We start from the raw sequence: 12326 nt of genomic DNA, 5'->3' as shown, positions 1-12326 counted from the left end.
GGGAAATAGGCACATTCCATTTATGGCTGAGGGTACTTGTCCACAGAGATTAAGCGATTTGCCCAGGATCATGGAGCTAGGAAGAGGCACAATCAGGATTTGAACCCTGACCTGAATCCAGAGCCACCCGTCTTAACTACTACTCTTGTTTTTTTCTCGGTCAAAGGTGGTATGGAAGTAGCATTTGGGAGGGGGGTGTCCATGCCTGGGGCAGAGCTGGCCTTGTCCCCCACCTCCTTGCTTGCTGACTGGTGTGTGTCCCTCCCAGATTAAGGAGTCAGAGGGCGTGGTCAACGATGAGCTTCCAAACTGCTGGGAGTGTCCCAAGTGTAACCACGCCGGCAAGACCGGGAAAGTGAGTGCCGGGCTCCAAGTCCCAGGGGTCAGCCCGGGAGGGGTAGACCTTGGCCTTGCCAGACACAGCTTGTCCCCACCACGGCGATGTTGGCTGGGAGGGGCTACTGCGGACTCGGGGGGCAGGGGCAAGTCCAAAGATATACAGTTGGTGTGTGCCTTCTCTGTTTTTGGCCTACAAGCAAAAGCGTGGCCCTGGCTTTAAGTACGCCTCCAACCTGCCCGGCTCCCTGCTCAAGGAGCAGAAGATGAACCGGGACAACAAGGAAGGGCAGGAGCCTGCCAAGCGGAGGAGTGAGTGTGAGGAGGCGCCCCGGCGCAGGCCCGACGAGCACCCCAAGAAGGTGCCCCCCGACGGCATCCTGCGCCGAAAGTCGGACGACGTGCACCTGAGGAGGAAGCGGAAATACGAGAAGCCCCAGGAGCTGAGTGGACGCAAGCGAGTACGCTTAGGGGCGGGGGGCGGGCAGCGGGCAGCGAGGGATGGCCTGGCTGGTCCCGGATGCAGGGGCGCGGGGGCGGGGACGGGCAGCGGGCCGCCCGAGCAAGTCACAGAAGTCCTGAGCCCAGCCCAAGAGAAAAGGAGGGGAAAACCAGCGAGTCACTCCTCTTCCCACCCCTTTAGGCCTCGACGCTTCAAACATCCCCCGGTTCCTCCTCTCACCTCTCGCCGAGGCCCCCTCTAGGCAGCAGCCTCAGCCCCTGGTGGAGATCCAGTCTCACTTACTTCCAGCAGCAGGTGCTCCCACGTCGCCCCCAACCCAGGCACCCCCCCCCCCCCCCCCCGCGGGACCGCGAGTCCCAGGCCCCCCTCCCCCCGCGCCCCACTCCCACCCCGCCCCCGCCCCACCGGTCCTCGAACCCGCTAAGCAGACGCTCCCAGGCACCGGTTCACCGTAACTTCCCAGGCTCCAGCCCCGGGTCGCTGGTTCCGGCGTGGGGCCTGGGAAGCTGAAGCTGCCGCAGGGAAGCCCGGTGGATCTGGGGAACCTCGGAGGATCCTGGCGGCCCCGCTCCGCCCACCGACCCTTCCAGCATCGGCCACGAGGTGGCGCCGGGTTGTCTTCTCCCAGCTCTAGCCATTAAGGCTCGGTGGGGAAATCTCTCAGGCCCTGCCTCCAGGCCTGGCTCCCAAAGCCAAGTCCGACCTGAATGAGCGATTGCGGCTCCCTGGGTCTGTCCAGGGGTGGGAGGTCAATTGGGTGGGGACAGTTCCATCAGCCTTCGCCACTTCCAGATCTTCCTTTAAAGCCAGCAGGCAGGGCCCACCCAGAGCGGAGGAGATGGGGGTTTGTTGGGAAGGTGACCCCATAGCCTCTGCTCTGTAGAGACTGTGGAATCTTGGTGGGGCTGGGTGTGGAGGGGACCAAATCCTACGAACGACCCCTGGGAGCAAGCTTTGCATCTTTTCTTTCCCATGACAGCTAAAACCTGGCAAAGAAGATAAGCTTTTCAGGAAAAAGGTACCATCTCCCCCTCGCCGTTGTCCCGGCACTTCTCTTGAGGCAGTAGTCTTAGGGTGGAGGGTAGGAGGACCTCGGTGGGCTCATCCCTGGGCCTGGGGGCTTACTCCCGTGCTCCCCTTCCTCCCTCAGCGGCGGTCCTGGAAGAACTCCGAGGACCGGATAACTCTGGCCAACAAGCCTCTCCGGCGGTTCAAGCAGGAACCAGAGGAGGACCTGCCCGAGGCGCCCCCCAAGACCAGGGAGAGCGACCACTCGCGCTCCAGCTCCCCCACCGCCGGGCCAAGCACTGAGGGCGCAGAGGGGCCCGAGGAGAAGAAGAAGGTGAAGATGCGGCGGAAGCGGCGGCTCCCCAACAAGGAGCTGAGCAAGGAGCTGAGCAAGGAGCTAAACCAGGAGATCCAGAAGACGGAGAGCAGCCTGGCCCAGGAAAACCACCAGCCCATCAAGTCGGAGCCTGAGAGCGAGAACGAGGAGCCCAAGCGGCCCCTGGGCCTCTGCGAGCGCCCCCACCGCTTCAGCAAGGGGCTCAACGGCACCCCCCGGGAGCTGCGGCACCAGCTGGGGCCCGGCCTGCGCAGCCCGCCCCGCGTCATCTCCCGGCCCCCTCCCTCCGTGTCCCCGCCCAAGTGCATCCAGATGGAGCGACATGTGATCCGGCCGCCCCCCATCAGCCCCCCGCCCGACTCGCTGCCCCTGGATGACGGGGCGGCCCACGTCATGCACAGGGAGGTGTGGATGGCCGTCTTCAGCTACCTCAGCCACCAAGACCTGTGTGTCTGCATGCGGGTCTGCAAGACCTGGAACCGCTGGTGAGGGGCCAGGCTCAGATTGGGAGGCACTAGGGGGCCAGCCTGTGGCTACACCTGGGTGGGCCAGGGCATCCCCATGGGAGTTGCTTGTGATGCTCTCCCCTTCTAAGTCAGTCCAGCTTCAGTATCCTCAGAGAGTTCCAGAGTCCCGTCAGTGTGGTCTTGTTGAAAGAGGTGAACCCTATTTGCTTTCCTGGCTTAACTCCTTTGGAGGTGAACTAAGAACCAAGTGATGTCCTTGTTCTTTAAGAGTTAGCCCAGGTGAGACTTCCCTAGTGGTCCCATGGTTGGTAATCTGTGCTTCCAGTGCAGGGGCACAGGTTCAGTCCCTGGCCAGGAAGTTAAGATCCCATATGCCAAGCAGTCTGGCACCAAAAAAAAAATACGAGCCCAGGTTAAGGGCACTTTGCAAGTTCCTGATGTTCCTGTTTCGCGAGTCCCCAGCTTTCTGACCTTGGTCAAGTTACTTACCTTCATCTGTGAACAGGCATGCTGCAGGGTTGTTTTGAGATGTGATCTGTGGAAGGTGTCATAAAGCCCCCAGTAAATACTTTATAGGTACCGGTACTTTCCATGGGGAGTGGGGGGGAAGGGCTGTGACCCCCCCAGAGCAGCCTCTTCCAGGTGAGAATAAGACAGAAACTAAACAGAAGAGTCCAGACGGCAAAGTTAAGGAGCCTCCCCTTGGGCTTGGTAGGTGGGGGACTGACCACAGCCATGCAGGAGGCTCCCCGAGTGAGCTCCCAACTCTGATGTTGCCCCTTCTGCCGGGCCTGGCCCCCAGGTGCTGTGATAAGCGGTTATGGACCCGCATCGACTTGAACCACTGCAAGTCCATCACGCCCCTTATGCTAAGCGGCATCATCCGGCGACAGCCTGTCTCCCTGGACCTCAGCTGGACCAATATCTCCAAGAAACAGCTGAGCTGGCTCATCAACCGGTTGCCTGGTGAGCACTGGACCAGGGACCCCCCGAGTGCGGTATTGGGGGCTGGAGGGCGTGTCACCTTACCTATCGCCACCTCTCCCCCCAGGGCTCCGAGACTTGGTGCTGTCTGGCTGCTCATGGATCGCAGTCTCCGCCCTCTGTAGCTCCAGCTGTCCGCTGCTCCGGACCCTGGATGTCCAGTGGGTAGAAGGACTGAAGGACGCCCAGATGCGGGACCTCCTATCCCCGCCTACAGATAACAGGCCAGGTGAGTGGCTAGGCCAGGGGCCAAGCCAATGGGGTTGTGTAAAGGTGGTGTGACCAAGCTGTGTGAGTCGGTCTGGTTTTCACTACAGACATGTCTGGGGCTTGTGTCCTCATCTTCTCTGGCCTCAGCCCTTCTGTTCTCAGTCAGCTTTGGGCACAGAAGGGATCCGTGAGAGGGCAGCAGTTCCCATCATGCCACTCTGGGAGCTCTGTGTGGGTCTGACTGCTTCGCTGCTCACTCACTTCTTGTTCTGAGCTCTAAGCCTCGGAAGCATCTGGGTCTGTGTGGCTGGACAGGGCCTCAGGGATGGAGCCCTCTAGAACAGGTTGCAGGGCTCACTGCTCCAAACCCATACCTTCAAAGAGGAAACTCTGCTGACCCAGAGATGCTGTGCTATCTCTGCTTTAACTGGCTAAGCACTGCTGGTGGAATGCAGGCTGTGTTTGTAGATCTTCTGACTTTTACAGAATCTGCAAGTGTAAAACTTGACGTGGAATATGCCAGTCTTTAAATGTTGGAACCAGTCCTGATCTTTTAGGGGAGACACTCACTGGCTGAATGAAACCCAGGTGTCCCGTCTGGCGGGTGGGCCTTGTAGAGTGTCATGTCCAGGTGACCTGTTGCCTCTTCCACCCCGCCCTCTCAGGTCAGATGGACAATCGGAGTAAGCTCCGGAACATCGTGGAGCTGCGTCTGGCCGGCCTGGACATCACGGACGCCTCCCTGCGGCTTATCATCCGCCACATGCCCCTGCTCTCCAAGCTCCACCTCAGTTACTGTAACCATGTCACTGACCAGTCCATCAACCTGCTCACTGCTGTGGGCACCACCACCCGGGACTCCTTAACTGAAATCAACCTGTCAGGTCAGTCAGGGGCACCCACAGGGCTCTGCCCAGGACCCCATAGTCCGGGGGGGGGAGGGGTGCATTTCACAGTTGTAGGGAAATACTGGCTTGCCTCTTGTTACAGGGTCACGTCCTAGGTGCTGTGACACACCAGGGAACAAGACACGGCCTAGTCTAGCGGAGAAACACGTTAAACAATTAAGCATTATTAGATTTTCAATAATTGCTACAAAAAATTAGTGCCAGTAGCAGTGAGCACACGTGAGCACATAGCAGTGGCTCTTGACCCAAAATAGGGGCTAGGAAAACTTCCCTCGGGCCCATTGGATGAGCTGGTGCCGGGCAGCAGCCGGTGTGGGAGGGCGCCTGGCAGTGTGACCAGGCCAGGTGGATGGAGTACCCAGCTTGATGGCTCCCATTGTTGTTGTCGCTCACGTGTCCCCCTCCTGACTCTGCCATCAAGGGGCCCGCTGTTGACAAGAAGAGAACCCCACAGTGGAGTCCTCACTCCTTCCACTTACTGATGGGGCTGGAGTTTGTTCCTAAGAGCTTGGGGCATGACCAACAGGGAGGTGGACAGAGGTGACACCACCCATTCTCAGCCCAGTCAATAACCCTGTACTGGTCTGATGGCTCGGGATGGTCAGGTTGGGTGTGGGAGATTAGGATGAGACCAAAAAAAAAAAAAAACACATTTTTTTTTTTCCTCCAGAAATTAGCAAGGAATAAATAATATCCTCACCTCATGTAAATTATATTGGACACAATCCAACCTGCTGTTTGACTTGGTCAGCATTCACATGCTGTTTTGCTGTTTGCCTCTCTTCACCCTGTGTTTGTTCCTAAGAAACTCCTCCTTCCTGTTGCTAATGCCCCATCCGACTGGGAGCGGGGAGGTTTAGCTCACATGAGCTAAAGCTGTACCTTAGTGCCTGGGAGGCCCCTCCCGCCTCAGGGAGTTTTGGTGGCAGGTGGCAGTGGGGTGGTGGCCCCCCAAGGAGGCAGAGAACAGAGAACCACACTGAGGTGAGCTTCCACCAAGACCTCAGCTACTGGTCTTAAACTGATGCCGGGCTGCCCCGTGGAGAAGGGCCTGGGAGGCAGCTTGTTCTAAGTGCTTGGTAGTAATGAACTCTTTCCCTCTGTTCTGACTGGGTCACTAGGGTGTATAGCAGGGATACAGGTATAAAATCCCCCTCCCCTGCAGTGAAGAGGATGTCCATGATGTGTGTCTGTGTAAATCATCTGTTGCATTGTTTTCTGCCATAATCCAGTCACCTCATCTTTTCGTCTCAGAACCTACATTCATATCTCTCCGTTGGTGTTAAGAGCTGTGACATATATGAAGGGCAATCTCCATACCCAGTCTTTTCTATATTTGGTTCTTTTTAACATGTTTTCTGTTCCTGTAAGTGTAACTAGTTAATGGTAAAATAAGCCTCTGCCACAGAAAGGAATGTGCTTGACACATTTCCAGATCCTTCAGTGTGGTCAGATCAGATCTAGTAGGAAAAGTGAAGCCACTTTGGTGCCTTGCCTTCCCTGCCCCTGCTTCTCACATGGAAGAGCCACCTTCAAATTTTGAGCTCTTGCTGTTTGTTTACCTCCATTTTTCTAAACAGCCTACATTGCTATTTCTTGTTTATCTTTTCACTCAGATGCTCTTTTTGTTAACTTGCCTTGTAGAGCATAAGGATTACTGTTCTTAAATTCTCTACACTGCCGTCGCATCCCCCCCGCCGCCAGTCTTCCCAGTTTGTGTGGTTAAGTCACTATTATTTACCACATTATGGCCATGCATGGATTGTCCACTGTTGAGCCAAAGTGTGTATTATGTTTCTTTCCTTGCACAATTTTTTTGTTTTCCCTAGAGTTAATAATTGCCTCCTTTTTGTTTGCTCAGTCTCTGAACAGACTCTACAACAGACTCGAGTACTATTCTTTACCCTCATGAACTCGTCAGGCCCTTAACCAGTCTTGGTAGGAAACCACCCTCCTACATTTCTTTCCTCCTGTCCCCACTTGAACTTGACTGCCTCTGCCATCTGCACGTCTGCTTCCTAGGATTGCCTTGGTCTCTGTCTTGTGTAGGGGCCCCTCTTTCCTTGGTCCTGTATCTTCTTGGTTTATCTGTTTGTTTGGTGGAGGACATAATCCAGACCTCCTGTGTCTGAAATGGTTTCATTATACCTTCATGTTGTAAGGTATAATCAATCTCTCAACTTGGAAATATATGTTCTGTGGTTCTGGAAAATTTCCTTGAATTATTTAATTTCCTTCCCTTCTGTTTTCTTTCTTTAGTAGTCTTTTTATACCTTTACTTTTTCCCCACCTCTTGTCTTTTGCTCTATTCTCTGGTTTTCCCCCACTTCTTACACAGTTCATAGTTCACCCTTGAACAACTTAGGTGCTAGGGGGGGAGCCCTCTGCAGTGGAAAATCCAAATATAACTGATGGTTGGCCCTTGGTATTCACACTTCCTCCACAACCTCAGATTCAACCACAAATTTGTAGCACTGTAGTATTTACTGTTGAAAAACATGGGCAGATAAGTTGACCTGCACAGTTCAAACACGTGTTGTTCAAGGATCAACTAACTGTAGTGAGTTTTTCATTTCAGACATATGAAACTGCTTTATTATGTAGGTCAAAAAGTCACATATTGGCAGTTCTCACATGGTTTAGCCTATATTTTTAACTCAGAACTTTTGGAGAGTGGCCTGTTCTTGTTTCTTGGACCAGATATTGTCCATCCTGAGGATACTGGTAGTTATATTTTCTTCTCCACATAGACCATGCATTCCTTCAGAAGCAGTCAGTGGGCCTGCCTAAGGGGCTTCTCTCAGTTCTGTCGTCAACATGTGGTTTTCTATTCAGCTGATGGGCTGCTCTTGGGACAAGGTGGGAGCTTGGGACTGTAGATGTCATTGGGTGGTCAGCATGGGTTGTTTCTTTGGGGAAATCCAGACTTGACATCTATCCATCTTTCCTCTTAAGCTGGTCAAAGTTGCCCAAGGACACTTTCTTGACCTCCCAACTGAAGGGTTCAGGCCAGGCTGCTGGTGTTCTAGGGCTTGGCAGGAAAGGAGTCTGGGGCTCTCAACAGTCAGCAGGTAAATTTCCCTGTAACCCCATTTTCCAGTGGGTCCCCCTGCCTTCCACAGTGCCTGGTAGTGCCTAGTCTAGAGCCTTTTTCTTGCCCAGAGACAAACTCCCCTCTTCTGCTGGGGAGTCTTCCAGCTTTATACGTCTGCCCCTTACAGGGTTTATACACCATCCTTTCTCACTTGACTTTTACAGTAAGATTATGGGGGCAAATATTTGAGGGATTATGAGGTAAGGGGATACCCTTGGAAAATCAGAGGTGTTAATCTTCCAAGTCACCTCTTTGGCAGCATCCTTGTCACTTTCCCATCTGCCTGGCTAGCATGGGAGGCAGACAGCTTTCCATCACCACTTGTTCTAAGTTCATGAGTTCATTGTTCAGGATTGGATTTTATTGACATTGTCTGACATGTGTATCCAAGACTTTGAGCATTTGTGCAAGGATGTTGTGCAGGCCTGAGGAGAGTGCTCTTTGGTGACTCGTGCGGTGCTATGACGTGACTTCTTTGGACCACCTCCTAAGCTGGAGGGACTGTGACATATGGAGCTGGCACGGGCCTTGTGTGCATTACTGCAGTTCGCCCTTACTGTTAACATTTGTTCCTACTCAATTCAATAGCAAAATGAAATTTTGCTAGCAATGACAAGCAAAGGTCAGTAATACCACTGAGATGAAGGAATCTCTGGGCTCAGGGTAGGGACTTGGCCTCAGTTGGATGAGAGCTGGCACTGCAGCTCATTGGCTGAGGGTTCAGTTCTAAAAAAAGAATATGACAGACCCCAAGTCCACATTGATAAAAATACTCAGTTGAGGGTTTGGAGTTCCGATTTTGCTCTCTGAGGATGGAATCTCTCCAGCCACTTCTAGTGCATTGGTTTCCTACGTGGGTTTGAGGTAGACATTCCATGAAAGGGGATCAAGCATGTGGGGCCTTGCAGTAAAGCACTGGTGTCCAGGGGAGCAGGAGGGCCCCGAGATGGCCTTACAAGTGTCCTCACTCCCCCAGCATCTCTTCCCTGGGAATGAGCAGGTAAGCACACAAGAGTGTGTAGAGAGAGGTGTTCCTCAGTAGGAGTAGACATGAAAAGCAAGCTGTTTTCATGTGTTGTGTGATCTTATCTGTAAAACAATATGGACAGGACCTGTTGATGTGAGAATGTATACATGTAAGACTCTTACATGGGACAAGACTCTGAGCAATTTCACTTGGAACTTGTGGGTGTTTTTCAGGCATGTATGAACCTTTGTAAGTAGTAGAGGAAACCAGGCCCCATCTGAGGAGACTGAACAGGAGAGCTGCTAGGGGCTCAGGGGAGGGGGGTCCTCGGTTCCATGCCTCCTCCACCTCACCTGTGTCCTCTTCCCTCCAGACTGCAATAAGGTGACTGACCAGTGCCTGTCCTTCTTCAAACGCTGTGGGAATATCTGTCACATTGACCTGAGGTACTGCAAGCAAGTTACCAAGGAAGGCTGTGAGCAGTTCATAGCTGAAATGTCTGTTAGTGTCCAGTTCGGACAAGTGGAAGAAAAACTCCTGCAAAAACTGAGTTAGTCCAAGGACAAGTATGTAAATATGGGGTGAGGGGAGGGGAGACGCCAGGGGAGGGGGAAAGACTTTACAAAAACTAGGGCCTTTAAATATTTTCAATTTGGAACTTGGAACAACAAACCCCAAACAATTCCCTTTTGCAAGTCTTGCCGAGGGAGAAGCCAGTCTGCCACCGTTTGGGGGATGAGCGAGCCTGGTGCTTTCCTCTGGTCTTTCTGAATCAAAACTGCACTGCTTTCTGGACCATTGCTCAGACGGCCTTTACCGAGAAGACATTCCCGTTGGAGAGGAGGATGGACTTGGGCGACATTCTCTTACTGAAGCATGAGCTTAGGAAATTTTGGGGGGGTGGTGGTGTTTTTGTTTTGGACACCTTACTCCTGGCAACTTTGCAGGTTTTGGTGTCAACATAAAGTGGACCACACACCACATCTGCCGTCTCAACATGTTTGTTTGGTTTTGTTACATCTTACATTATGCAGAACTATTTTTGTACAAATTGTTTAAAAGTTATTTATGCAAGGTTTGAATGCATACCAGTGTTTTTATTGTTTTGAGATTGCCAACTTTCCTGGTTTCCTTAAGGTAGGAGAGAACTTTCCCTGTACTTCATACAAACCCATCTATACATGTGCCCAGATCCGGCAAAGCAGGCTAAGACCTCCAGTTAAAAGCATGTCTAACTGGAAGTTGAGAGTCTGCTTTGTATGTCAAGAAATTGCATAAGCATGATGTGGATATATGTAAATTATAGTCAAAGTGAGAGAGACACTTTGCTAAATTTCCTCTGTATAGAATTCACCTTTTTTTTTTTTCCCTCAAAATTTTGAAATTCAGACTTCAGCCTTTGCACTCAGGAGGGGTTTGCTCCAGCATGAACTCTTATATTCTACATAGATCTAATTTATACAGTGAGTCAAGAAATAGAATAAATGACCCAACACAGCCTTTTCTTTCTTTTTTTTTTTTCTCTCCTTTGAAGTGAGCTGAGTTCTCATTTGAGGTTTAGAACATGGCTGTTGCCCAGTTGTAAAGTTACGCATTCATAAGTGCCATTGTTGTAAGATGTTGTTTTCCTAGACCTTCCCTGATGCGGTTTTACCTTTGTTGAATTTGTATAAACAATTGTACAAAAAAACCCACTCTTGGACTTTGAGGGCTTTTGTTCTGGGGCGGACTGGAAGTCTGAGTGGGAGGTCCAGAGGCCAGTCTCAGCACCAGTGTTATATATTCTGAAGCCAGACTAGGTATCATTTCTTAGTCACCAGAGAAATGCAGCAGCCCCTTGGTACATGTTTTTCCATCTTCAGAAAGAGATCTTGCTGTTCGTAGCTAATAAGGTAACGTCCACATGTAAGAATTAGGTACGAACTGCTTTAAGGGGCAGAGTGGCTTACCTGTGTAGTTGCCTCTGACCACACCTGTATAAGGTAACTTCCACAGCCACTTGGCATTTCCACTGCCAAAGAGGGGGGATGGGGGTCCACTTGCTCAGACTCCAGTGGAGGCAACTCAAGGAGACCACAACCTGCACTGGTGACCTTGGGCTGGGGTGGCTGGAGGCCCTTAGCTAGGAGGTAACTGCTCCAGGTAGGACATCAACTTGAGATCACAGAAAGATGCAACTAGTCATCTGAAAATAAAGATAGCCCAGCTTCCTTCCTTAGTCATCAACAGCACCACCAGACTTGGGTTTCACGGGACTAGCCTTTCCCAATAATAGTCATTTCATACTCACACCACCACCCCAATCCTTTTTTTTTTTTCCCCCCATGGTAAAATGGTTTTAGATCCCATTTAGGTCTATGCCTCCTATTCATTTAAATCCAGAGATCCTTTCTGACTCAAACTGGAGACATCTGAAGCTGTTGCACCCTGGAATTTAACTCAGGGGATGCATTTGACAGAGGTAAGATTAGTTTAACACATGATGGTTTGTTTATAAAAATGTGGCTTACCTTTACAAGCCTGATCACTCATCGTGGAGCACCCACACCAGAGGTCAAGTTGCAGTTTTCTTGGCAGCCTGAGTGCTGCAAACCTCTGAGTAAGAGTTACCCTGATGTCCAGTAAAGGCATCTTCTTTGGGAACTGCTGAAGGGTGACAGTGGTTTCCAGGTGGAATCTTGGCATTAGAAACTGACCCTGTTTTCCGGTCACGTTTGTAGTGCGCTGGTCAGATGACCATTCCCCAGGTATACCAAACAATCCAGTTAAGATTATATTAAGTCCCTTACACACAAACAAGTTCTGTTCTGACAGCACATTCCTAAATTCAATTTGTTCTGAAGTCCAGCAGAGTTAGCCTAGATAACCAACTAATGTAATCAGATATATAGAACTATACAGGTTTATAATATTTTGGACACAAACACCTAAAAAACACAAACATTTCTAATCTTCTAGTACAGACTTTTAAGTACAGTACCAGCTACATCACTGCTGCTTTTACGCTTGCTTCCAGACATCCTGGGCTTGAAATAAACACTGTCTTCTCTACAGTATTGTGAAGTACACAGCCACTCATAGAGGAGGCATGCACATGACAATGTATGCCAGGTATGTGAACTAACTCACGTGACTGGGCATGTGAGCACATGTTCACAACTTGAAGGTACATTATGTTAGGGTACTTAGTATATCCCAGTACAGACCTAGTCCTTAGAAAATGAGCTTTAGATGAGGCTGGGCCAAGCTAGATGCTTGCAAACAGCTATTCTGAGCCCAAATATATCTGATGAAGTAATGGAAGGCACATAAAGTATAGGGAGCACTTCCTGGGTAAGACCACATCTTAACCCAGGAAAGAGGACAGGCTCCAAACCTCCTTCCTCGAGGGATGCTGACCTTGACAGAGATACCATGGCCCATCGAATGGCATCCTTCCGTACCATGAGGATAAAGAGACATCACTATTCCCTTGTGGATCCATATGACAGGTTACCTATTCAGAAATAGAGACATGGCATGCAGCTAGAAAATGCAGGTTCCAGACAGACA

The 12326-nt window shown here is 51.1% G+C and overlaps 1 protein-coding gene across 6 annotated transcripts in view; it reads left to right on the top strand.

Moving 5' to 3' along the window:
* The window catches only part of KDM2B (lysine demethylase 2B), a 113992-nt gene extending 103524 nt beyond the window's left edge, over nucleotides 1–10468 (top strand). For 4 of the 6 annotated variants that reach the window (XM_061141962.1, XM_061141964.1, XM_061141966.1 and 1 more), the window contains 10 exons: nucleotides 269–356; nucleotides 529–797; nucleotides 980–1093; nucleotides 1779–1817; nucleotides 1950–2629; nucleotides 3414–3577; nucleotides 3663–3824; nucleotides 4471–4689; nucleotides 9148–9340; nucleotides 9471–10468. In XM_061141962.1, coding sequence (XP_060997945.1) covers nucleotides 269–356; nucleotides 529–797; nucleotides 980–1093; nucleotides 1779–1817; nucleotides 1950–2629; nucleotides 3414–3577; nucleotides 3663–3824; nucleotides 4471–4689; nucleotides 9148–9329 — 1917 coding nt within the window. In that variant the 3' untranslated portion in view covers nucleotides 9330–9340; nucleotides 9471–10468. The remainder of the gene's footprint in view (nucleotides 1–268; nucleotides 357–528; nucleotides 798–979; nucleotides 1094–1778; nucleotides 1818–1949; nucleotides 2630–3413; nucleotides 3578–3662; nucleotides 3825–4470; nucleotides 4690–9147; nucleotides 9341–9470) is intronic. The other 2 variants (XM_061141963.1, XM_061141965.1) reach the window with 1 other exon arrangement.
* Nucleotides 10469–12326: the final 1858 nt, after the last annotated feature.

This window comes from Dama dama, chromosome 5 (assembly GCF_033118175.1).
Source record: "Dama dama isolate Ldn47 chromosome 5, ASM3311817v1, whole genome shotgun sequence".
Classification (NCBI taxonomy): domain Eukaryota; kingdom Metazoa; phylum Chordata; class Mammalia; order Artiodactyla; family Cervidae; genus Dama; species Dama dama.
Note: the sequence above shows the minus strand (reverse complement) of the source record. Positions and strands in the feature narration are given on the sequence as shown.